Source organism: Nicotiana tabacum, chromosome 17 (assembly GCF_000715075.1).
Source record: "Nicotiana tabacum cultivar K326 chromosome 17, ASM71507v2, whole genome shotgun sequence".
NCBI lineage: Eukaryota > Viridiplantae > Streptophyta > Magnoliopsida > Solanales > Solanaceae > Nicotiana > Nicotiana tabacum.
In genome coordinates, this window is record NC_134096.1 from 1,255,181 (window position 1) to 1,282,745 (window position 27,565).

Here is a 27,565-nt window from a genome sequence, read left to right on the forward strand (position 1 = left end):
TATTATAATCTCTATAATTAGGAAATTATTTGGACTTGTGTTTCTTAGCAATATTGAACAACTGTAGCTAAGCCTTAGTTCTCTATGGGATTCGCTCCGGACTTAGAAACCGGATTATATTTGCAACGACCGCTTAGTGCTTTTTATAAGGCATAGTTTGGCATGATCAAATTTTGGCTAAGTGGCCGGGGAACTAACGATGTTATTAATTACAGTTAGAAAGATTGCTAGGATTATTAGTTTGGTCCAAACTTGTGAATATTTGTGTAATTATTTTCTTATCTTTGTTTATCTTCTTAATTGTTTTCTTCTTTATTTTCTTAGTTTTAAAAAATGGCATCGCATAATGAAAATTAGTCGGATGATAGTTGTTTATAGTTTGATGACCCCGTCTTTATTGCGGAGGACCACACTCGTGGAACAATTATTTGCATTCTCCCGGGGACGGATTGTGCGCACAATCTCAAACCCATGTGTGGAGTATATGTGATAAGTGTGGTGGTCAAAATGGTCATTGGATTAATTGTTCTTATATGTCCTTCCCTTCCCCGAACCCCCGCTATGATGCTTCTACTTTTTGTGATGATAATTATAGAGATATGGAAGTAGAAGAAATTGAGAATGGTCAAAATAGAGAGTTCAAACTCATGATGGAATTCCTACTTGAAGGAGGAAACAAAGAGCAAAAGTCCTTGGAGGAGCTTTGGAAAATAGTCTCCAAAATGATTTGGCGCTTGAAAGGTTGAACTTACAAATGGGAGAAATGTTTGAAGTGTTAAAGGTCCAAAACGCCTCGGAAGTGGATCATAGCCAAGAACCTTACTTAGAGGTTGAAGCCGAAAATCCTTCTGTGGCACTTGATCAAAACCAAGAAGAACTCTCAAATTCTCAAAATGAGAGGATGATGCTCATGTTGGAGGCCATTCTAGAAAATAAGGAGAAGAACAACTTGACACTCAAGGACTTAAAACAAGTACTAACTCAAAATGATGAGAATATCCGCACCTTGGAAGATCAAATAAAAATATTGGTTGAGGCTCATTATGCCCACCAACTTGAGAGTGTGGAAAGAGTTCAAGAAAAGTTCAACTTCAAGGAAGAAAGTGAGCTTTATTTTGAGGAATCAAGAATTAAACATCGGCCAACTGACTCCATGATTGTTGGTGATGCCAAGAAAAAATTAGAATTAGATTCAACCAGTTTAGTTAAAAAGATGGTTGAAAATGACTCTAGTTCGGGGGAGAAAAAAAAGGATGTCAAAATCCAGAAAAAGTTGCAAGTGGGGAGGCAATTATCTCATTCCAATCATTTTTTAACTTTGAACTTGTATGGTGATATGGGAATCGAACCATGTGAATCCATGTGGGAGTGCAAAGAATAAAGACAAGAGCCATACATCTTGCAATTTGAAAATTCAAGAACGCACAATGACATGCTTCAAAAGAAAGCCAAGAAATGCAAAACGAGGAAATTAAAAATTGGCTTGATCATCTACTTACCACCCCTACCGCTCGTGGTCACAAGCTTGATTCCAAGTTAGGTGCCCAATTCATATCTTTCAAGTGGAGAGAAAAGTGGTAAAGTTGATTCACATCGTGCCACGACATTATATCAAGCGCTTGTTGGGAGACAACCCAACTTTACTGCTTTATTTTCTTTTTCTTTTTCTTTTTATTTTTAAATTATATTATTTTTGTAGTGTCTATTTTTGATTTTCTAGGAGCATGGAAAGCAAAGCTATTGGAAGGATGCAACAACAAACCAGATGGTTGGAACTAAGTGTGAGGTAACCGCACGAAGGACCGGGCCTGAGAGAAGTCTAAGTACCCCATGAGCTGCTAGTGCTTCGTCCTTCGGCCTACCAGGGAGTTTCTTTTACCTTCTTTTTTAGTTATGATGTGCATTAGAGACAATGCATAATTTTTGTGGGGTGAGGAGATTGTCTGGGGTGACTTTCTATGTTATTTTAGTTGTGTTAGTTTAATTGAATAATGCTTTTTTTTAGAAAAATGGAAAAAGATTGGACTTTTTCCGACGATGTATATCTTAAATAATTTTCTTGAGGGTTTAAAGTCCGTCCAAAAACACACAAAAAACATAATAGAAAAATAAAAAATAAAACATATTTTTTACTTTTTTTTTAGGTAGTAATAATCCCCGTGGTTTTTCTTTGTACCTTGGTTCTTTTCCATGGGATGTAGTTTGAACCGGGTCATAGTTTTTTTTATTTTTAGAGTAGAATAGGATTTAGGGAATAAAAGAAGGAAGATGAAATATCTAGGCGCCCTTTGACTTGTTTGATAGTAGCATATTTAGGCTCTAGCATCTGTATTACCTTTCCTATAGTTTGAAATGCTTATGATGCCTTGTTGAGTTAGATAGCATGTCTATTGACGCCTATGTCTCGTTTTCTTGGCTTGTGTCACTTTCTACTTAATGCTTAATATTTTATGGCTCCGTGAATACTTATAATTATTTGAGAATTAGAATAGAACCATCCTTAGTGAGTCATGTGTCATGTGTGGTGAGAAATTGTATAGTCCGTGTCATTGCATTAGAGTTTAAAACTTGCCCGGCATGTGAGCTGAAGGAAAATTTTAGGTTTTGCTCGGTTTGAAAAATATTTTAGGCTTTCTTTGATTTTTTTGAGCTTAATGCTTACCACAATAAAAATTATCCCTAGTCAACCCTTTTGAGCCTATAAATATTTATTTGGCAACCACATTACAAGCCTATGCCTCTTTGTTCTTAATTATCATTGTTTTTGATCCTTTTACCTTTTAAAACACTTTAATGGTAAAATAAGCACTAAAAGAAGTAATGATAGAACTTGGGTGGCTTTTGAGTGGAACCAATGAAAGAAAGAAATGTGAACTTGTATTGTAAGGAATACATCACTACGAGGAAGGGTAGAAGAGAAAAAAAAAGAGTATTGTTGAAAAGAAAAAAAATTATGTAGCAAAGGAAAATAAACATATCTTGTCCTTGCTAGTGTGTATGAATTAATGTAGTGCTTAAATAAAGAGAAAATATTTTTGGGGGTGATAATGTTTGTGAAATTGAAGTGGATTGAAAAATTTGCACTTGAAGCTTATTATGTGATGTGTTAAAATACTTGGGAGGATAAACCACTAATCCAAAATATATCTTACCCTTCCCTTAGCCCACGTTACAACCATGAAAAAGTCCTAACTGATTTTAGATTGAGCAAGCCTACATTAGTGGAGGTTTACATAATGGACAAGCCTATGATACTTTGTGCATGCATGTGACTTCTTTGTGAGAGTGAGGAATTTATTTGATTTATCTGAGTCCTTAAAATATATTTGAGCATTTGATTCGAATGTGTGGATTCAACTTACTCATTTGTTCTTGTTATGATGTCACATGATTTCGCGAGGGATAGGTGTCACGACCCAAAATTCCCTCTGCTGGGTATCATGATGGCACCTAGTCTTAGGGACTAGGTAAGCCTAACATTTTCTGAATAACAACCATAATAAATAACATCTAACAATTTTGAAATGGAATTCTTTATAAAAATTTACAATTTCCAAAACCGGTAGTACAAGTCATAAGCTCTATAGAGTTTGTTACAATTTTCTAAATACAACTGTTTGAAATAAAGTAAACAGTGTGAATACAAATCAGAAGGTGACTCCGAAGCCTGCGAATGCAGCAACAGGTTTACCTTGAGTCTCCACAACAACAGTCCGCACAGCTAGCTAATGATCAACTGACTTCGAAATACCTGGATCTGCACAAAAATGTGCAGAAGTGTAGTATGAGTACACCACGGCGGTACCCAGCAAGTATCAACACTAAACCCGGTAGAGTAGTGATGAGGAATAGTCAAGACACCTACTGGACTAAATAACCAGAACAAGTATAAGTATAGAACCAACAAAGTATGATATCTACATAAGGACTACGCGAAATGACAAATAATACGGTAATTTGAGTAAGAAAGAAAAAACAACTACCAGCGGAATACCATAGTAATGATATAGAAGAACGAACGAAAACACAGCCTAAATCCGATGAACACAATTAAAAGAAGGGCAGGTAACAACTAGATGAAAACAACCACTTTCACACTAGGTTTTAGTCAATAAACTCCACGAGGTACCGAACCTCATACTATTCACAACTCACGGGTTTCCAATACCTGAACCCTAACACTTGGCACCTTGTGCCCTCATTACACTTCATAACCGTATTGACGACTCACGTGCCAAATAGAGTCATTCTCACATAGAAGGCAAGCAAACAAGGGTGTTCATCTATACTCAATAATATCAAGAAAACTTCTTAACTGATAAGAGTGCTCAACTACGTGTATGCTTGTACAAGTGTCCTAACATAGTTCATACCAGCTAGTAAGTACAAGAAAAGAAATGGACAACACGTAGAATGTTTTTACACAAATTTCCACAATATAAGGCTCACACAGGTAAGTGTACCACTACACAAGTATCAACCACAAAAATGCCCCCAGGCCATCATAAGTCATCATAAATTAATCCCTAACACAACCCACCTTGTCTCGCCACGTGTGCAATAGTAAAATAAATGCATGCCTTGTCTCGCCACACGTGCATAATAATGTTCCCACCTTGTCTCGCCATATGCGCAACCCACATATATATATATATATATATATATCCCTCCTTGTCACGCCGCATGTGCAAATATCAATAGTAACAATAGCACGGTAGAAACCTCGTGCAACCCCATAACAACAACCGCACGGTAGAAACCTCGTGCATCACAATAACAACAACCGCACGACAGAAACCTCATGCATCACAATAACAACAACCGCACGGCATAAAACTCGTGCATCACCACAACAAGTACAACAATAACAAATGACAATAATACAAGGGTACGACAAATAAGTCAACTCAGAAATTCCAGAACTCAAAGAAACAGAGGAACTAATTCACAAGGAGTAGCCACAATAAAGAATGCTAGTCATAATAAAAACAACTCAACAAGAAAGGAAATACTATATGTAACAACAGTCCACAATATATAGTTCGACAACGAGGGAGCTAACACAAGTTGAATAATTTCAAATATGGACAAGTCAACTAAATTATAGGATATCCAACTTCTTTTAAGGTTGGGCAATTAGGAAAGAGATACAACAAATTCAATAAGGATAAGCAGCAGAAAGATAACCATAGCCTCAATTAAGGGCGAACAATTACAAAAGAGATAGTTATAACTTCAAACAAAGATAAGCAGTTAGGAAAGGATAACATGGCAATAGAAGAGATAACAATTTCAGTTAGGGCACAGATGAATCAAATAAGCAACAAGAGTGAATTATGAAGTAATTAATTCTAATTAAGCAAGTAGAGGTGAAACTAGTAATTGAAGAAGCGTAATCATAATAAGAACAACTACATATTCAGTGAATACAAGGGCCAAAGAACCCTAAAAGGCCAATTTTACACAAATAAGTCCGAGCACTTACTCGTCACCTCGCGTACATGGACTACAATTAGCATAGAAGACTCAAATCCTAAGGGATAGTTCCCCCACACGAAGTTAGGCAAGATACTTTCCTCAAAGAAGATAGACCGATACTCAAAAATGAACTTCTCGGTGAAATGGCCTCTGGATTGGTCAAATCTAATCAAAATAACTTCAAAGCAAAAATAAAACTCATAAGAAACTATTCCGGATCATAAAGCTTCAATGTTTATCAAAATCTAAAAGTCGACCCCCGGGCCCGCACCTCGGAACCCGACAAATTTCACAAAAACCCGAACACCCATTTCAATACGAGTTCAACCATACTAAAATTATCAAATTCCGATACCAATTTGTCCCTCAAATCATGATTTTTCATTTTGAAAATTTTCTTCAAAATTCCTCATTTTCTCAACTCAAAACACAAATTAAATGATAAAAATAAAGATAAAATCATGGAATATAATAAATTCTAGGTGAAGAACACTTACCCAATCGATTTGCTTGAAAAATCCACAAAGAATCGCTCAAAAACCGAGCTCTAGAACTCAAAAAATATTAAAAATAGCTAATCATAGGAATAAAGAACTTATATTTTGCCTAGGTATTTGTACATCGTCATCGCGGAACAAATAGTGCGATCGCGAAGAAGAAAAATAGCAACTGCCAAAATAAATTACGCGATCAGGTAAGGAACAGTGCGATCGTGAAGAGGGAAAACCGTTGGGGCCAGGTACTGCACTATGCGATCGCGTGAGTGCGCATGCGATCGCGAAAGGGGAAGGGGGAAAATCACCAGCTGTTACAGCTGAGCTATGCGAACGCGGGCAATGAAGTGCGAACGCGGAGAAGGAAGAAGCACACGTACGCGATCATGAACGGGACTACGCGAACGCAAAGAAGGAATGGTCAGCCCACCAAACAAGCCTTCGCGATTGCATAGAAGGGGACACCAGATATCAGCACAGCTATACCAAACAATGAGAAAATGGCCCGTAGCCCTTCCGAAACACACCCGAGGCCCTCGGGACCCCGTCTAAACATACCAAAAGGTTACATAACCTAACACAAACTCGTTCAAGGTCTCAAATCACATCAAACAACGTCAAAACTACGAATCGCACCAAGAATCGAACTTATGAACTTTCAAATATTCCAACTTCTAAAACTAGTGCCAAAACCAATCAAATCAACCCGGAATGACGTCAAATTTTGCAGGAAAGTCCTAAATAATATAATGGAGTTGTTCCAACTCTCAGAATCGCATTTCGACCCCGATATCAAAAAGTCCACTTCCGGTGAAAATCTCCAAAAATTCGACTTTCGTCATTTCAAGCCTAAATCAGCTACAAACCTCAAATTCACCGTCCGAACATACTCTTAAGTCCAAAATCACCCAACAGAGCTAACGGAACTAACAAAACTCCATTCCGGAGTTGTCTTCATATAATTCCGACTACGATCAAAATCCTAAGGCTTAAGCTTTCGTTTTAGGGACTAAGTATCCCAAATCACTCTAAATCATCTGGTAATTGAATTCAACCACGCATGCAAGTCAATACACATAATACGAAGTTGCTCAAGGCATTATGCCGCCGAACGAGACTTAAATTCTCAAAACGACCGGCCGGGTCGTTACAATAGTGACGTTATTAGACTTCTCTCAATGATGTTGGGCGTTCAAGTCATGAGTGCATTGTGACTTTTGAGTCAGTTTTTGAGGCTAGGATTGTTATGAGCATGTTGTATTTGTTTGAATATTTTTGAAGTATGGCATAAGAAAAGGGAAGTGTATGTGATTGCATATGCTAAAGTTGAATTGTTGCAATTAACCATGGTCATTGGTGTAGTGTGCCTCAATTGTGTAAAAACAAAGTGCTCAAGGATAGTGTGAATTATTAGTTGACTCGAGGACGAGCAACATTTAAGTGTAGGGTAGTGATGTTTGGCTATAATTATATAATTTTAGTGCATTACTTATCTTACATTTAGGTGCTTTAATGCTAAACTATACTATATTTACGCTTAATTGAGTCTATTCTATGTGTAGGTACATTGGAGATGAAATTGGAGCAAAGTGAATATTTAAAGTATAAATCATGCTCGAAAGCAACAGGAAAGAAGAAAGAAAGAAAGAATTGAGTAGAATGAAAATGAAGCAGCAGGCGTAGTAAGCCAAATGGCTCGTGTTAGAGCAGGCGAGGCGAGTTGTTTTGCGCGCATTGAAGCGCACGATGCAAGGGCTTAGGCGAGGTAAAGCTTGCGGCAGAGCTGGCGACGCAAGGGCTGAGGCGAGGTGGAGCATGCGGCAGAGCTCGCGACACGCGGTCTGTCGCGAGGGTGTTCCGGGTTTCAGGCCTATTTTGTCTCCTATTTGATTTTGGATTTGGTTATTTCGTTTAGGTTTTTCCCTACACATATAAATTATCATTAAACACCATTTTGATTGGGGATTTTGACCTAAGGAGGCAAGAACATACTAGGAGCGTGGCGAGAAATTCTTCTACGAGTTTTTCACTTCCTTCTTCCTATTTTCATTATTGGTTATGAATTCTAGTATTGTAATTTTGCATACTATTATGAATAGATAATTTGTTATCTAGAGTTTTGATAGAACCTTTTATAGGATAAATTCTTGTTATGTTTTTATATAATTGAGCCGTTGGATTTCTCTACTTGTTCAACTACGTGTTTATTGTTGTTGATTGAATGACCATCAATTAACTGTGCCTATTTAGTGTGTATATTGCTCGAGAGAGAGTACACATTTAGGTAGTTGTTGAACAACATCACTCCTAACGTATATGAGAGATCAATACGGAGGGTTTAAAGGTGGGATTAGAGATAATGAAACCTTGGTGCGATCGTAGTGAGCGATGAATTAGTATCAGCTAGCACAGTTCGAGAGAATACGTCTAGTATATTCTGGTAGTTCCTCGAGAGAGAGCTACAACATCCAAAGTACTCACGATCGGTAAAAAATACTTAGGCAGAATTATAGAAGGCATAGCGGGAAGGATTTAGACAATTGAGAAAATCATAACTCTAGACCTCCTTAGTCTTGTCTCAAATTTCATCCTTATTAGTTGATAATTTTACTGCTTTATAATAGTTGTTAGTTAATTAGTTAGAAATAAATATTATAATCTCTATAATTAGAAAATTATTTGGACTTGTGTTTCTTAGCAATATTGAACAGCTGTAGCTAAGCCTTAGTTCACTGTGGGATTAGACTCCGGACTTGTAAACCAGATTATATTTGCATCGACCGCTTAGTCCTTTCTATAAGGCATAGTTGGGCGTGATCAAATTTTGGTGCCGTTGCCGGGGAGCTAACGGTATAGTTGTAGGTGTATATATTGCTAGATTGCAATCTTAAACTTTTATTTTTATTTTCTTGTATTTGATTTTTTATATTTTTATTTTATTTGTTGATTTAGAAACATGGCATCTTGGAATTATGAGTGTTTTGATGTTGGTAATTCTACTTTTGATCATCCTTATGCATATTGTGGAGAAAACCATGGCAAAATTATCAAAATATTCCCGAGAGCGAGTTATGTGTACCAACTCAATCTTATGTGTGGAATGTGTGTGATATGTGTGGTGGTCTAGATTGTCACTTTCATGGTTGTGCTTATATTTCTTATCCTCCCCCAACCCCTTACTATGATGGTTTTACTTTTTTGGTGAAGTTAATATGAACAAAGAACCTAGGGAAGCTGACCTAAATGAGATCAAAGATATGTTAAAGTGTTTCAGGGAACAAAGTAATGAGAAACAGCTGCAAATACAAAGGCTATGTGATACTATCCAAGACAAGAGGTAACTATTCATAACCTGAAGGCACAAGTGAGTCAATTAGTTGAAGCATTTAATGCTCAACAAGCTGATATTGTGGATGGTAGCCAAAAAGGAGCATGCATTAGATACATAAATTGAGGTACCAATAGAGGAGTCCATAGTAGAACACCAACCATCAATCAAACTAGAATTTGAGGATGCCAATGTTATAAAAGAGATACTAGAGTCAACCAAAGACATTGATAATACATATTTGGTTGACTCTAGTATCATTGGTGTTGAGGATGTAAACAGTCCCGATGTCCATGTAGTTGAGCGCATTGGTCCACACTCCAAGCATTTTTCCACATTGTGTTTGGATGATGATATAGAAATAGAGTCATCCGAGCCACCTGTGGAGTCAAGGAATGAGGAACAAGATGCCTACATTCTGGAATTCTTCTTGCCAGAAAGTCAGAATTACACACCTCATCTAAAGGCCAAGAAGTGCAGAATAGTACATTGTTTCCTTGGGCCAGTTAGATTCGTTCCACCACCCCAGGAGCATAATCATAAGCTTGAATCAAAACTTGGGGTTCAATTCATAAGCTCGAGGTGGAGGCAAAAAAAGCGGTTCATGTCGTGTCGCGACGTTAAATCAAGCGCTTGTTGGGAGGCAATCCAACTTTATTTTTGTTTATTATTATTTTTTATTTTTATTATTGTATTATTCTTGTAGTGACATTTTTGATTTTCTAGGAGCATGGAAAGAAAATCCATTGGAAGGATGCAACAACAAACCAGATGGTTAGAACTAAGTGTGGGGTATCCGCACGAAGGACCAGGCCTGGGAGAAGTTTGAGTACCCCATGAGCTGCTAGTGCTTCGGTCTTTGGCCTACCAGGGAGTTTCTGCTAACCTCTTGTATTTATGGGTGTGCATTGGGGATAATGTACAATTTTAAGTGTGGGATGAGGAGATTGTCTGGGTGACTTTCTATGCTATTTTAGTTGTGTTAGTTTAATTCATTAATTTTATTTTATTTTATTTTCAAAAAAATAGAAAAGATTGGACTTTTTCCGACGATGGATCTCCTAGACAACATTCTTGAGGGATTTAAGTCTAAGGAATTTTTTTTTCGTTGTAAGTAGTGTAATAATCCCCCGTGATTTTTTTTGTGCCTCAGTTCTTTTCCATGGGATGTAGTTTGAACCGGGTCATAGTTTTTTTATTTTTAGAGTAGAATAAGATTTAGGGAACAAAATAAGGAAGATGAAATTCCTAGGCGCTTTTTGACTTATTTGATAGTAGCATATTTAGGCTCTAGCATGATATTACCTTCCCTAGAGTTTGAAATTGCTTATGATGCCTTATTGAGTCAGATAGCAGGTCTATTGATGCCCATGTCTCATTTTCTTGGCTCGTGTTCACTTTGTGCTTAATGCTTAATATTTTGTGGCTCCGTAAATACTTGTAATTATTTGAGAATCAGAATGGAACCGTCCTTAGTAAGTCATGTGCCATGTATGGTGAGAAATTGTATAATCCGTGTCATTGCATTAGAGTCTAGAACTTGCCCGACATGTGAGTTGAAACAAAATTCTAGGTTTTGCTCGATTTGAAAAATGATTTTAGGCTTTATTTGATTCTTTTGAACTTAATGCTTACGACGAATAAAAATTATCTCTAGTCAACCCTTTTGAGCCTATAGACTTTTATTTGACAACCACATTACAATCATATACCCATTTGTTCTAAATTTTCATTATTTTAATCCTTTTACCTCTTAAAGCACTATAATTGTGAAATGAGTGCTAGAAGAAGTAATGACTAAGTGTGCGGTAGCTTTCGAGTGGAACCAATGAAAGAAAGAAGGGTGCAGTTATTTTTTAAAGTAATACACCACTAGCGGAAATTGAAAAGGGAAAAATAAGAGTAGAAAAAAAAAGAGAAGAAAATAAGGAAAAATATAGATGAATAAATTATTGTCTTGTTCTTGCTAGTGGGATATAAAGTAAAGTAGTGCTTAAAGAAAGAGGGAATATTTTTGGGGTGTGATCTTGTTTGTGAAACTGAAGTGGATTGAGGAATTTGCGCTTAAAATTATTATGTGATGTGTTAAAGTGCTTGGGAGGATGAACCACTGATACAAAATATATCTTAACATTCCCTTAGCCCACGTTACAACCATGAAAAAGTCCTAACTGATTTTAGATTGAGCAAGCCTACATTAGTGGAGGTTTACATAATGGGAAAGCCTATGGTACTTTGTGCATGCGACTTCTTTGTGAGAGTGAGGAGTTTATTTGATTTATCTAAGTCCTTAGAATATATTTAAGCATTTGATTCGAATGTGTGGATTCAACTTACTCATTTGTTCTTGTTGTGAGGGCACATGATTTCGCGAGGGATAGGTGATGTTATTAGACTTCTCTCAATGATGTTGGGTGTTCAAGTCATGAGTGCATTGTGACTTTTAAGTCGGTTTTTTAGGCTAGAATTGTTATGAGCATGTTGTCTTTGTTGTGAATATTTGTGAAGTATGGCATAAGAAAAGGTAACTATATGTGATTGCATATGCTAAAGTTGAATTGTTGCAATTAACCATGGTCATTGGTGTAGTGTGCCTCAATTGTGTAAAAACAAAGTGCTCAAGGATAGTGTGAATTATTAGTTGACTCGAGGACGAGCAACATTTAAGTGTAGGGTAGTGATGTTTGGCTATAATTATATAATTTTAGTGCATTACTTATCTTACATTTAGGTGCTTTAATGCTAAACTATACTATATTTATGCTTAATTGAGTGTATTCTATGTGTAGGTACATTGGAGATGAAATTGGAGCAAAGTGAATATTTAAAGTATAAATCATGCTCGAAAGCATTAGGAAAGAGGAAAGAAAGAATTGAGCAGAATGAAAATGAAGCAGCAGGCGTAGCAAGCCAAATGGCTCGTGTTAGAGCAAGCGAGGCGAGTTGTTTTACGTGCGTTGAAGCGCGCAACGCAAGGGCTTAGGCGAGGTCAAGCTTGCGGCAGAGCTGGCGACGCAAGTGCTGAGGCGAGGTAGAGTATGCGGCAGAGCTCACGGCGCACGGTCTGTCGCGAGGGTGTTCCGGGTTTCAGGCCTATTTTGTCTCTTATTTGGTTTTGGACTTGGTTATTTCGTTTAGGGTTTTCCCTACACATATAAATATTCATTAAACACCATTTTGATTGAGGATTTTGACCTAAGGAGGCAAGAACACACTAAGAGCAAGGCGGAGAATTCTTCTACGAGATTTTAATTATTGGTTATGAATTCTAGTATTGTAATTTTGCATACTATTATGAATAGATAATTTGTTATCTAGAGTTTTGATAGAACCTTTTGTAGGATGAATTCTTGTTATGTTTTTATATAATTGAGTCGTTGGATTTCTCTACTTGTTCAACTATGTGTTTATTGTTGTTGATTTAATGACCATCAATTAACTGTGCCTATTTAGTGTCTATATTGCTCGAGAGAGAGTACACATTTAGGTAGTTGTTGAACAACATTACTCCTAACGTATGTGAGAGATCAATACTGAGGGTTTAAAGGTGGGATTAAAGATAATTAAACCTTGGTGCGATCGTAGTGAGCGGTGAATTAGTGCCAACTAGCGTAGTTCGAGAGAATACGTCTAGTATATTGTGGTAGTTTCTCGAGAGAGAGCTACGACATCCAAAGTACTCACCATCGGTAGAAAATACTTAGGCGAAATTATAGAAGGCATAGCGGAAAGGATTCCGACAATTGGGGAAATTATAACTCTAGACCTCCTTAGTCTTGTCTCAAATTTCATCCTTGTTAGTTGATAATTTTTCTGCTTTATAATAGTTGTTAGTTAATTAGTTAGAAATAAATATTATAATCTCTATAATTAGAAAATTGTTTGAACTTGTGTTTCTTAGCAATATTGAAAGTTATAGCTAAGCCTTAGTTCTCTGTGGGATTCGACTCCGGACTTGTAAACCAGATTATATTTACAACGACCGCTTAGTCCTTTTTATAAGGCATAGTTGGGCGTGATCAGTTACCTATTTAACTTTTGTGATAATTGTTTTAAAATGTCAGCACTTGTGCAACTAAAAATGGGCATAAAGTTAAGGCTATGGCGGCGAAGAGAGTTGATCGTCGCCACTAAAAGTTTGCATTTTAGGTCGCCACTAGAAACAACAACCTACCATTGACCGTTAGTGGCGTCTCATTCGGCATTCAGTGGCGACTTTGGTCGCCCAAAGATAATTTATCCTTTCAAAAGCTTCTCTCTTCGCCACAATATAGCCGTAACTTTATGACGACTTTATTTGCCACAAATACTATTATTTTTGAGACAAATTTCCTTATCATATTTATGTTCAAGTCATTTCTGATTTAATTTAGACTTCCATTATATCAAAAAAATTTGCGAGGGTCTTTCGAAAGCAGTCTCTCTATCTCTTCGGGGTAGGGGTAAGGTCTGCGTACACACTACCCTTCCCAGACTCCACTAGTGAAATTTCACTGGATTGTTATTGTTTCATTATATCAAAAATCAAATTCAATGAATGTTTGTTTTTGAGTTCCTTGAAAAGATTATTCCAACGTATCTATTTAATAAGATATTCGTTTAATATTTCATTGCTCCTAGAAGTGTAGAGTATATTATCTTTTTGAATCTGGTAATGAATCATTGATGTGAGAACTAAACTTGCTTAGGCTTTTGTTTGGTGAGCATGCATGCCATTTGTGAGGGGACTTTAGTGCATTGTAGTTGATTTGAAGTATTGGGCGTGATTCATAAAATTGAAGAACTTGTTAGACGTTATCTTCCTAGTGAGTGTTAGCTTTCTCTTCAAAATAAACTATTGAGCTATTACCGGTGATGCTAAAAATAAGGTTCAATTGCTAATGCTAAAAGTAATTTTTCTTATTAATTTGTTTTAAAAAGAATGATACAATTATATATTTGGATATAATTTAAATTTCTAATTTTTTTATTTTACCTTTAATGAAAAGCTTTTATAGTCAAACAAATATTATAATCACACAAAATTTTTACCCTAAGCTTTTCCGACTCCAAAGTCATTCCTTTTTATTTATTTATTAAACTCTTATTTGCGCCAAGTGAAATTACTTCATATAAATTGAAAAATAAGGAACACTAATTTATGCTAACCTTTAATTTGTAATCTAATACCACAAAGAATCATTATGAAACTCCAATATGTTACACACTTTTACCAATTGTTGAAGCAGCAACTGAAACAACAAAAGACGTTTCGTGCAAGTCAAGGGACATGTGTTATGCAATATTTTTGCATGCCAAGCGTATTTAATTTCTTAATGATATCCAGGTTGAATCCTTTTGGAATAGCTATATTTATAAATCAAGAAATATATTTAGAAATATGAAAAGTCACTCAATGTTGAAAAACGAGAACAAGAAGATAAAATGTGGACGATACATGTCTTGAAAAAAGAAACTAACTTTAGTAATTAATGAGAAGACTAAGATATATGCAGTTTAATTACTAGTTTTTTGAAGTTTCCAAGACAAGCTTTGAAAGTTACATTGTTGTATATCAAATCGTAGAAGAAAGGTAGATCAGTGAGCCTTAATTATCAAATTTCAAGGTGACTCCTTTCTTGTTCTTCCCTTACTTTCATGTCTTGGTATTTAGGTTTTGAATAGAATTATTTTGTCATTTTCTTTTTTGCTTTTGTTTTGTGAATTACTTTGTTAAAACGTTACAAAATGTCTGGACTGTAGCTAAGGTTGGATTATAATACTGAATTCTAAGGAGTATATTTTTCCGTTTTGAGGAAATTATTCTGTTGGTGGCTCTTAGACGGGAATTAGAGAGAGGGTGACTCTTATGAGTAATATTGGAAGGATGAACTGAATTGGTTGAATTAGACTTACAACTATAGACTGATTATGCTCTAAAAATAGCTTAGCATTAATATATACTTATATCAGCCCGGTGCACAAGGTATCCCGCGTTCACACAGGGTTAAGGGAAGGCCACACCCTAAAGAGTGTGATATACATGTAGACAACCTACCCTAATACAAGTATTAATGGTTGCCTCCACGACTTGAACCTAACTTTACCATTGTTCCAAGTATCCCTTCCTAATGTATAGTTGTATCTGCAACTTTAAAAAACTAAAACCAAGATGGAACTGACAAATAGATTTGCATGCTGCCTAGTTTGAATCATTATGCCATTGTTCTTGTATCCCAGCTCCCTTTTTCTTATCTTGGAATCAGGCTGGGAATAGCATGATATATTTATTCTTTTAACTAGAATCACACTTTTTAGTGCAGCAAAGGTACAAATGGAGACACTACCATCTTATAATTGCATTATCCACCTAGAGAAATTCCCGACGTTCATTATAGAAAAGGCCGTGTGTAACCACGGCTTTTTCATGATGGCTCCCAACTGTTGGGAGCCATCTTTTAAAAGCTTTTCTCGTCCTCTGCGATTAGCAGATTCCACATCTGTTATGACTTCCATTTCACAGCCTCCAGGAAAGGATCATCTCGCCGTTAAAGTTTACGGTGCAAGTATTCTTTGGCTTAAGGATGAGCTAGCCATCCAGGTACGGTTCTTGATTCTCTCCTAAACAAATAGTACAAAAATCAATGTACAACAAAACTAGAAAGAAATTGACTTGAAATATATTGTACTTCTTCTATGTAGTCACAAGTTAAGAGAATGCTGAGACTATCTGACAAGGATGAAGAAGATGTGAGAGATTTCCATAAGCTTCATCCAGAAGCTGAGGCCAAAGGATTTGGTAGATTGTTTCGATCGCCAACCTTATTTGAAGATATTGCCAAATCTCTTCTTCTTCGCTTTTGCCCGTAAGTTCATAGATGCAACAAAATGTTGAAATAGTTGATCATCTTGAGTTGAACATGGATGTGCTTGTAAGATTATCAGAGTAGTTGATTTTAATTGTTTTTTAGAAATACCCTTTATATATATTGCCAACTTTTCTTAGGTGGAAGACATCATTGGGTCTCGCAAAGGCTCTTTGTGATCTACAATATAAAAAGTTCAAGTCCAAAAGAAAGAGAGCATATATTTCAGCTTATGGAGACTTTCCGAATGCAGAAGAATTAGCAAGTTTTAGTGAGAAAGAGCTAAAAGGTATAGGCAACTTTGGATATAGAGCAAGGGACTTGGTTATGTTGGCAAAACAAGTTGTTGATGGGGAAATTAAACTCAGTAAGTTTGAAAAAGACCACATTGGTACCGAACCAAGTTGGTCTAAGCTGAAAATAAATGGTGCTGGTCCATTTACCATCAACACTATCATGATGTGTGCCGGACACTATAATTATATTCCAGTTGACAGTGAAACGATGCGTCATATGGCTGAGGTAAATGAAATTTATTACTGGATCTGCTTGTTTCGATTTACTTGTCTCTTTTGATTTGTTAACTTATTGCATATTCTACTTTCAATCTAAATGAGCTTTAAATGGTTTGCCAATAAAAATTAATTGGGCCAAAGGAATTTATTTAGTTTCATCCTATTAATTAGCCCATATTTTTATTTTGTTAGTCATTATTTTCCGAGTCTGATGCATGAGCTTCATTTCAGTTTCATGGACTTAAAGTGCACAAGAGAAAAAGAGGATTCATCAATCTCCAGGTAAGGGACAAAATACAACAAATCTACAAACGTTATGATCCGTTTCAGTCTTTGGCTTACTGGTATGTTATGAATACTGCTCTCCCATTTTTTATAATAGGGCAAATCAAAGATATTCTAATATACTTGTTTTATTCTATTTATCTTGACTATATATCTAGGTTTCAACTTGTCAACTGTTATGAAAGAGAACTTGGGAAGGTATTAAGCGAGTTATTACCATTAGAATATCATCGTGTCACTAGCAACTATGAAAAGGAGAAGAAGAAATTTTGAGGTAACATTGTGAAGTTAACATATGTATTTCTCTATATCTAATTATTTATCTTTATTTTATTTTTATCTCTAGCACTGATTGTTTTTTGTTGGTGTTCTTTTCTAGCTAGGATGGAGGGTGCATTAAACTATGAAAAGAAGGGGAAGAAGAAGATATCGAACAGAGTCATGAGGAAAAAGGGGAGGAAGAATCAGAGAAGGATAAAAAAGGTTGAGAGAAGAAAATATTTACATATGTTCATTCATGTTTCTCTCTGTATTTCTAGGCTGTGTTTTTGTTGTAGCAGATACATTGTTAAAGGCAGAATAGGCTAGTGGATTTTTGTATTTGTTTCAGTTTGTTATCTCCATCCCCGAGTTTGTTATCTCCATCCCCGTGTTCCGTAAAGTTTCATCTATACGCTTATAGTTGTTAAAACACACGATTTTAAATACTTCTAATGGTTGATCTAGAGGTTGAGGTGAATAAAGTGTTTGGTACACACGCACAAAAAAAGCGTTAATACAAGGATTAAACAGAAAATGACTAAAATAAGAGAAAAAATATTTAAAAAAAGATAAGAAAAACACAAAAACAAAGGACCAGCAAAGAACCCAGTTCTCTGTTGTAAAATCATAATTAAAGATAGAAAATCATCAGAATTTCATTCTGCAAAATCGTTAGGATAGGAACTTCGTCCAAACAATCATCGAGAAGGATAGACATCGTTAAAACCTTCGAACCATCAATTGCAATAAACACTATGGAAAAGTTTGAACCATTACCGACGATGGAGACCACCGATGACCACCACAATATTTTCTTCCGTATCACCTTGCTGTAATAATTTTTTTTTAAAAAAAATCCTAGCAGTTCAAGTCAAATTGGGCAAGAACACCAAAAGGAGTGCGGATATGAAGAGCACAAACGAGGAAAAAATTCACGGGGTGCCTGAACCTGAATAGCGTGTAGGGTGCACAAATCAATTTTGGTTTGTGAAATTATTGGGTTTTGAAATGACTGCAACTTCAATTATTTCCTCTTCCACTTTCAGTCCCTCCGAAAATTGTGGTGGATATTCACAAATCTGCTAGTATCTCTTTTGTCGTTGTTCGGTAGTCAAGTTTTAATGGGAAGGTGACTCAACTTATTATAGTGGTATTGGAGGGTGAAGAAGGTGAAAATGGTGCCTTCTTATTAATTAAAAAATAGAAAATGATGTGGCATATTCTATATGATGCGGATATTAATATTAACGTGATTGAGCAACACGCGGGGCAAAGGGGTTTAGAATAGTGTGTTTTAACAACTGTAAACGTCTAGATGAAATTTTACGATGTATATGAACTGGGATGATAAACCGCTACAAGTATAAGGGTTTGCTAGGCTATTCTGCCCATTATTAAAAGATAAATTGTATTCTCAAACATATTCTGCTACATACACCCTACCATTATATATATAAAACAAAAATTGCCTTGGCAAAATAGAGCCAGTAATTACATCAAGTTTAACCCGGGTTTAATTCGTCGTCATGCAAAGTGTCTATTCTAAAGAATTCCAGGAGAATCAAAACCTTCTAATCAACAAAAACAGCAATACGCAACAACACGCATAGATTGCACCATATCAGAAGTGACGAAATTTGAAGAAAACACCGTTCCAATGGAGCTGGCACATTTAATCACAGAGCAAGTAAAGTCAGCCAAACTATTACCGGAGAAAGCAAGTAGCAGCAATTTAGAATACAAATTTAGACCTTTCTCAATAAAATAAAATCAAATAAAACAAACAGAAAGGCCGCAGTGCAAACTGGATGAGTTTTATATAAGAGAATTTATAACCGTAGTATCCAGATTAAACTGTAGTATTCTGATTAGTTTAATTTTATGGTACCTACTGCCTTTTCTTACAAGCACAAATATCATATACCTGTATGTCAAAGAGCGGTGGAATATCTTAATTTTATTTTCTTGTACTAAAATTGGGATTGGGAATTTTTGCTGTGTCATTTTTACTTTTTCTTTTTGTGCTAGTATTATCTAGGTCAAGTTTGGATTTTTGAAGTTGGCAAAAGATATTAACAAATTATATTTTTTATTTCTTTCTTTTAATAATATTTTTTTGTCACCTTGATTCTGAATATCTGTACTCAAAAATATTTCTAAGGAATATCTATTGCATAAATAGCAATTGGCAAATGAGACTACAAATCCCAATTGGCCAATGCTAAGTACATATCGCATTTACAACTTATAATGACGAATGCGACTATAAATCACAATTAACAAATGCAACTTATAAAGCGCAACTGATAAGTTTTACTTCTAAATCGCAATTGAAAAATGCCACTTATAATGGTATCCGTATAAGCTATACAACTATAGCCTATATTATAAGTAGTGTAAATCGCAACTGATAAATTCGACTTATAAATCGCAATTGGAAAATGCCACTTATAGTGGTATCCGTATAAGCTATACATCTATAGCCTATAGTAGTGTAAATCGTAATTGACAAATGCGACTTATAAATCGCAATTGATAAATTTAACTTATAAATCGCAATTGGAAAATGCCTATCCGTATAAGCTATAGGCTATATTATAAGTAGTGTAATATCTCTGAGTATATGGAATTATTAGCAATGGCTACAGTTACTTGTTTAAATTGGTAATTTTTTTTATTTGAGCCGGTGTTTCTTGACAGAAATATGTAGATGATTCTTTTTCTTTTACACATTGCACACATTATTACTAGTTTAGTTGCACAATTGACATTAATTATATGCAATCCTGAAAATGAACAACTTTGCCCTTACAAATCAAAGTTGGTGGTATCAACTATTGTCTAGTCGATTTTCTTCTTTTAGTTCAAGGATGGCTTGTTCATACCACTATAATTACTTATTGCTGCCCATAAGAATCTCTTATATTAATTTTGTAAAGAATAACAGAAGAAAAATATAATTTAGAGATCTTCTGCTAGCCCAAGATCGTTAACTCGGATTGAAGGATTCAATTAAAGAAGAGAAAGCTTTGAAAAAGAAGGAACGTTTTGGAGAAGATAACTTTGTTATTAAAAGAAGGCTTTCTTGATTTTGGCTTCATTACAAATGCCTAAGACAACTCCTATTTATACTTGTCTAGGGATGATTCTACATACAAAAATAATCTAGACAATTCTATCATCTTCTACTAATATCTTCCTTAAATATTCAAAACTCTAGAATATCTAGATATTTCTTAGGTACAACAAATATCAAAGATAGTACTTTATAACTTTCTAGAAACTTCTTCTAACTATATATAATTTTTACTCTTCCAAAAAATTAACTTTATTTTTTCACACCCGCCCTTAAAGATATTTTTTGGAAGCTATCCCAAGCTTGTCGTGGAAGAACTCAACCGATGCTTTAAGACGTGTCTTGGTGACGATCTCAACACTATTTTTCTGGCTCTTCTTGCTTCCCCAATCCCAATGACTGAAGGTTTTGGTCCTGCAAAGAAACATGAGTATGTGTTGACGAAATTTTCATCTCTGAAACGACCTGTCTTGACAATAGTTCTTTTTGGCCTTCCTGAAACACTTGAATCATCTCCTTATTGAGTTTCATGTCGTTTAGTTGTTGGGCTCCCCCTTTCTCTTAGCTCCTTGACAACTATATTATCTAAAGAAGTACTTGTGATGGGCAGATTTGATGCTTCAAGGTTCAATGGTTTAGAATCTGCCCGTTCTTTCGCAACTCCAAAATACAAAGAGACTTCATCGAATATGACATCCCTTTAGACAACGAATAGATGAGTTTTAGTATCCATACACTTTCAGCCCTTTCTCCTTTCATCATATCCGACAAAGATGCATTTCCTTTTCTTGGCATCCAACTTTCTCCGTTGAGAATCCGAAATGTGAACATAACAAATAGAGCCAAAAACTCTGAGGTATTTAACGCTAGGCTTTTCTACAAACATTAATTCATAAGGAGACTTCATATTATTTGGAGAAAGCGGCATCCTGTTAATCACATATGTTGCACATTTAATACCTTCAGCCCACAAGGTTCTAGGTAAATTCTTGGCATGAAACCAACTCTTGCATGTCTTAGTTAAGTGTCAGATTTTCCTTTCAACCACTCCATTTTGTTGTGGTGTATCAGCGCATGTGAGTTCTCTTTTAATGCCATGATGACGACAAAAGGAAAGAAATTCATCTGAAGTGAACTCACCACCATTATCAGTCCGTAGCTGCCTTATTCTTGAATCGAGTTCGCCTTCAACTGTTTCTTTGAACTCCACAAACTTATTGAAAACTTTTGACTTGTGCTTCACAAAATAAATCCAAGTGAATCTAGTAAAATCATCAATGAAAATTAGCATATAAGAATATCCTGAGAATGAAGAAGTTCTCGTTCCCATCAAGTCACTGCGAACCAATTCTAGTGGAGCATTGCACCTTGACAAGGATCTATCAAATGGAAGACGATGTGCCTTTCCATATTGACATCCTTCACAAACCTCTCCTCCACCAAAATTTCTTAAGTTAGGCAATCCTTTTACTAGATTCAATTTTACCATGGCTTCTAATTTATCCATGCTAAGATGTCCAAGTCTAGCATGCCAAATATGTGTGTTATCATTGCTACTTATCTTCTCAATATATGAATTAGAGGCATATAAGACATATAAATCATTAACTCTCTTACCTGAGTGAATGATATTTGCCTTGAGAACTTTAATATTTCGGAGGAACTTCACATCACATGGGCTAAATAGCAAATAGTTTCCAGCATCTACAACATTTGCAATTAAAAATAGATTTTTCTTCATACCTGAAACATGAAAGACATTGTTGAGGGTGATAGTGTCTTTTTGCTTCTCGTTGATCACAACAATGCCTTCCTTCTCCACATTATGGATTGTATTATCTGTTGTAACAATGACATCATGTCCGTTGTATTCGTGTCACGATCCAAAATCCTAACCTATCATGATGGCGCCTATCGATGGTACTACGCAAGCCGATTCTCAAAAATACTTACAATGTTTCACAAAAGATAAGTCAAAAGCTTTTACATGACAGAGTTTTCGTAAAAACAGGAGTTAAACTCAAAATACAGTGCAGACAAATAGCCTCAAACATCAGGTGTCACCAAGTCATGAGCATCTAAACAACCAGTCTAAGAAATAATTTCTACAAGAGTCTGTGTCAAAATACCAATACAGAAAAGAAAAGATAACAAGGAAGGGTGTAGCATGCATACAACCAACTCAGTAAGTGCAGGGTGTAGCATGCGTACAACCAACTCAGTAAGTAACAATAGTAATTAAGGAACTGAAAGGTAGTGACGAACTATACAAATACAATTTATTTCAGTAATTTCAGCAATGAAAGTAGACATGTTTCAATTTCGACAATTTAAGTCAAGTCAGTTACACATTACTAAGTTCAGGTAAAATCAGATACAATATTTTCCAGAAGTTTCAGAACAATGACATAAATCATCTAAGTGTAGCAACAAATGAAACAAGTGCAACCCCTCAGGGTAACAGTCCCTCAAGCTCTCTCAATAGCTCAACACTCGGCTCTCAGCCCTCAATACTCACACTCAATAGGTACATGCACTCACTAGGGGGTACACACTCCGGAGGGGATCCTATAGCCCAAGCACTATAATCCGCACGGACAACTCACGTGCTATAGTATCATATCAAGAGTCGTACAGACAACTCACGTGCTACAGTATCATATGAGAATCCGCACGGACAACTCACGTGCTATATTATAAATATCATGATACGCATGGAGAACTCACGTGCTATGGTATCAATACCTCACAAACAGGCCCTCGGTCTCACTCAGTCATCAACCTCTTTAGTCTCATGGCCCTCAGTAATAAAGGGGAATCAACCCAAAATAGAATGATATAATGTATCAACGGGGAATAACAGAGACTGAGGTATAATATGCAAGTAATACTACAACTGAGTACAAGTAACAATAAGCAGGAAGGTTCAACAGGTATCACGACCATTGGGGTCTTTACAGCACTAACACATAGCCTAAGCATGATTCACTGTCAAATATCTATAGCAAAGAAAGGGCACATAGCTAACAACAAGCTTATTCAACTTTCTAGTTTCACGGAATGGACCAAGTCCCATTTCCCACGGTGCAACGCCTACACGCCAGTAACCTAGCATGTGCGTCACCTCCAAAATACTCACGTAATACAATAATCTGGGGTTTCATACCCTCAAGACCAGATTTAAAACTGTTACTTACCTCAAACCATGCAAAACTCTACTCCAAGTGCCTTTGCCTCACGAATCGGCCTCCAAACATCTTGAATCTAGCCACAAGCAGTATCATACAATCAATACGGAATAAAAGAATTAATTCCACAAGAAAAATACAAAATTATAAGTCAAAATCTGAAATTGGTCAAAAGCCGGACCTGGGCCTACGTCTCAAAATCCCACAAAAGTCACAAAACCCGAAAGCCCATTCACTCACGAGTCTAACCATACCAAATTTATCAAAATCCGACATCAAATGGCCATTCAATTCCCCAAAATTAACTCTCTAAATCCCTAGCCTCAAACCCCCAAATTTCACCTTAAAACCATACAATCTAGGTGGGAAAAACAATGAGGAAACAAGATTATTGATCAAAACGAGTACACGAAGCTTACCTCAATAATCCCCTCAAAAATCCTCTCTAAAATCGCCTAAGTCTGAGTTTAAAATGTTGAAATGAAGCCAAAATCGCGAACCATTGTTTTTAAACATTCTGCCTAGGCCTTTCACACCTGCAGCCATATTTTTGCATCCGCGGTCCCGCTTCTGTCGTGAAGACTCCGCATCTGCGGAAGTCACTTAGCCCAGCTGCCACCGCTTTTGCGAGCCTTGAACCGCATTTGCGCAATCGCAGGTGCGGAAAATTCCATCGCACCTGCGCGTCTTCCCGTACCTGCGCCCAAAAGTCCGCATTTGCGTCCCTTTCCCAAAGCCTTCTTGGCCGTTTCTGAGGTCACTTTCTCGCATCTGCATGCTCGCATTTGCGGTTCCCAATCCGCAAATGCGATTACACCAGCAATTGCAATTCTTCAACTTCGAACCTTGATCCGTTAACCTCCCGAAGTCAACCCGAGGCCCCCGGGACCTCAACCAAACATACCAACAAGTCTTATAACATCATACGAACTTAGTCGAATCCTCAAACCACCTCAAACAACATCAAAAACACGAATTACACACAGATTCAAGCCTAAGGAACTTCAAAATTTCCAAATTCTACAAACGGCACCGAAACCTATCAAATCATGTCTGATTGGCTTCAAATTTTACACACAAGTCGGAATTCGACCCCGATATCAAAAAGTCCACTACCGGTTCAAACTTTCCAAAATTCCAACTTTCGCCATTCCAAGCCTAATTCTACTCCCGACCTCCAAATCACAATCCAGACATGCTCATAAGTCCAGAATCACCCAACAAAGCTAACATAACTATCACAATTCAAATCCGAGGTCGTTTACACATAAGTCGACATCCGGTCGACTTTTCCAACTTAAGCTTTCAATTATGAGATTAAGTGTCTCAATTCACTCTAAAATTTCTCCGGGCCCGAACCAACTAACCCGATAAGTCATAAAATAGCAGTGAAGCACAAAAATGAGCAGAAAAGGGGGAACGGGGCTACAACTCTTGAAACGACCGGTCGGGTCGTTACATCCTCCCCCATCTTAAACAAACGTTCGTTCTCGAACGAGTATAGAGACATACTTGAAGTGGTGAAAAGATGAGTATAATTGCTGCGCATATGTTGCTCGGTCTCCAAAGTCACCTCCTCGACCGACTGACCCCTCCACCGAACCTTCACAGAAGAAATATTCTTCGACCTCAACTTTCGAACCTGCCTATCCAAGATCGTCGCCGACTCCTCAACATAAGATAAATCCTTGCCCAACTGGACTGAGCTGAAATCCAACACGTGAGACGGATCACCGTGATACTTTCGGAGCATAGAAACATAGAATACTAGATGAACTTCTGCTAGACTGGGAGACAAAGCAAGCTCATAAGCAACATCCCCAATACGTTGCAACACCTCAAATGGGACGATAAACCTCGGGCTCAGCTTGCCCTTCTTTCTGAACCTCATAAGACCCTTCATAGGTGACACTCGGAGCAGGACCCGCTCTCCAATCATGAATGCAACATCGCGAACCTTCTGATCCGCATAACTCTTTTGTCTAGAGTGGGCTATGCGCAGTCTATCATGAATCACCATAACCTTCTCCAGAGCATCTTGAACCAAGTTTGTACCCAATAGTCTAGCCTCTTCCGGATCGAACCAACCCACTGGAGACCTACACCGCCTACCATACAGAGCCTCATACGGTGCCATTTGGATGCTCGACTGATAACTGTTATTGTAGGCAAATTCCGCTAGTGGCAAGAACTGATCCTACGAACCCCCAAACTCCATCACACATCCAAGGAGCATATCCTCTAATATCTAAATAGTGCGCTCGGACTGTCCATCCGTCTGAGGGTAAAATATCGTGCTCAACTCCACTCTAGTACCCACCTCATGTTGTACGACCCTCCAAACCCGTGATGTAAACTACGTACCCCGATCAGAGATGATAGATACCGGTACGCCATGAAGCCTGATGATCTCGCGAATATACACTCGAGCCAACTGCTCGGAAGAATAGGTAGCCATCACAGGAATGAAATGAGCTGACTTGGTCAGTATGTCCATAATCACCCAAACTGCATCAAACTTCCGCTGAGTCTGTGGAAGCCTAACAACAAAATCCACAGTGATCCCCTCCTATTCCCACTCTGGAATATCTAATTTCTGGAGCAACCCACCTGGCCGCTGATGCTCATACTTCACCTGATGGCAATTTAGACACCAAGCTACATACTCTGCTATGTCCTTCTTCATTCTCCTCCACCAGTAATGCTGTCTCAAGTCCTGATACATCTTCGCGGTACCCGGATGAATGGAATACCATGAGTTATGAGCCTCCTGAAGAATCAACTCTCGCAAACCATCTACATTGGGTACATACAGCCTGCCCTGCATACTCAATGCACCATCATCCCCAATAGTGACCTCCTCAGCATCACCGTGCTGGACCGTGTCATTATGGACAAGTAGGTGGGGTCATCATACTGACGCTCCCTGATACGATCATAAAGAGAAGACTAGAAGACCACACAAGCCAATACTCGACTCGGCTCAGAAACATCCAATCTAACAAACTGGCTGGCTAAGGCCTGAACATCCAATGTCAATGGCCTCTCTGCTGCTGGAAGATATGCTAAGCTCCCCAAACTCTCCGCCCAGCGACTCAAGGCATCGACCACCACATTACCCTTCCCCGGATGGTATAAAATAGTGATATCATAGTCCTTAAGAAGCTCCAACCACCTCCGCTGACTCAAGTTAAGATCCTTCTGTTTGAACAGATGCTGCAAACTCCAGTGATTAGTGTAAATCTCACAATGGACACTATACAAATAGTGCCGCCAGATCTTCAAGACATGAACAATAACTGCGAACTCAAGGTCGTAGATAGGATAGTTCTTTTCATGGGGATTCAACTGGCACAAAGCATAAGCAATCACTCTGCCCTCCTGCATCAGAACACACCCAATATCGATTCGAGAAGCATCACAATACACTGTGTAAGAACCAGAAGATGATGGTAGAACTAGAACTGGAGCCGTGGTCAAAGCAGTATTGAGATTCTGAAAGCTCTCCTCGCACTCATCCGATCATCTGAAAGGAGCACCCTTTTGGGTTAATTTGGTGAAGGGCGATGCGATAGATTAGAAACCCTCTACAAAACGACGGTAATAGCCAGCAAAACCAAGAAAACTCCGAATCTCCGTGGTTGAGGATGGTCTGGGCCAACTCCGAACCGCATCTATCTTCTTCGGATCCACCTGTATACCCTCGTTGGACACCACGTGCCCCAAAAACGCCACTGAACTGAGCCAAAACTCACACTTGGAGAACTTTGCATAAAGCTTCTCCTCCCTCAACCACTGCAACACGATCCTCAAATGTTGGGCATGCTCCTCTTGGCTACGAGAGTACACCAGGATATCATCAATGAATACAATAACGAACGAGTCAAAATAAGGCTGAAACACACTGTTTATCAGATGCATAAACATTGCTGGGGTATTGGTCAGCTCAAAAGATATTACAAGGAACTCATAATGATCATAACGGGTCCTGAAAGTTGTCTTAAGAATATCCGAGTCCTGAATCTTCAACTGGTGATACCCTGACCTCAAATCAATCTTGGAGAAAACCCTTGCTCCCTGAAGCTGGTCAAATAG

General features: G+C 37.4%; 1 protein-coding gene across 2 annotated transcripts; it reads left to right on the plus strand.

Annotated features, from left to right (window-relative positions):
* The first annotated feature begins 15,487 nt into the window (after window positions 1-15,487).
* Window positions 15,488-18,499, plus strand: LOC107772645 (uncharacterized). 2 transcript variants are annotated; one of them, XR_012700930.1, is made up of 5 exons: window positions 15,488-16,145; window positions 16,286-16,667; window positions 16,892-16,942; window positions 17,104-17,219; window positions 17,325-18,499. XR_012700930.1 is itself a non-coding variant. In XM_075233738.1 (5 exons), the coding sequence occupies exons 1-4, from the start codon at window positions 15,997-15,999 to the stop codon at window positions 17,216-17,218; spliced, it is 759 nt and encodes a 252-aa protein (XP_075089839.1). In that variant the 5' UTR covers window positions 15,488-15,996; the 3' UTR covers window position 17,219; window positions 17,325-18,497. The 2 variants fall into 2 exon arrangements, 1 of the variants encoding a protein (XP_075089839.1); XM_075233738.1 differs by having other exon boundaries at window positions 16,892-17,004; window positions 17,325-18,497.
* Window positions 18,500-27,565: the final 9,066 nt, after the last annotated feature.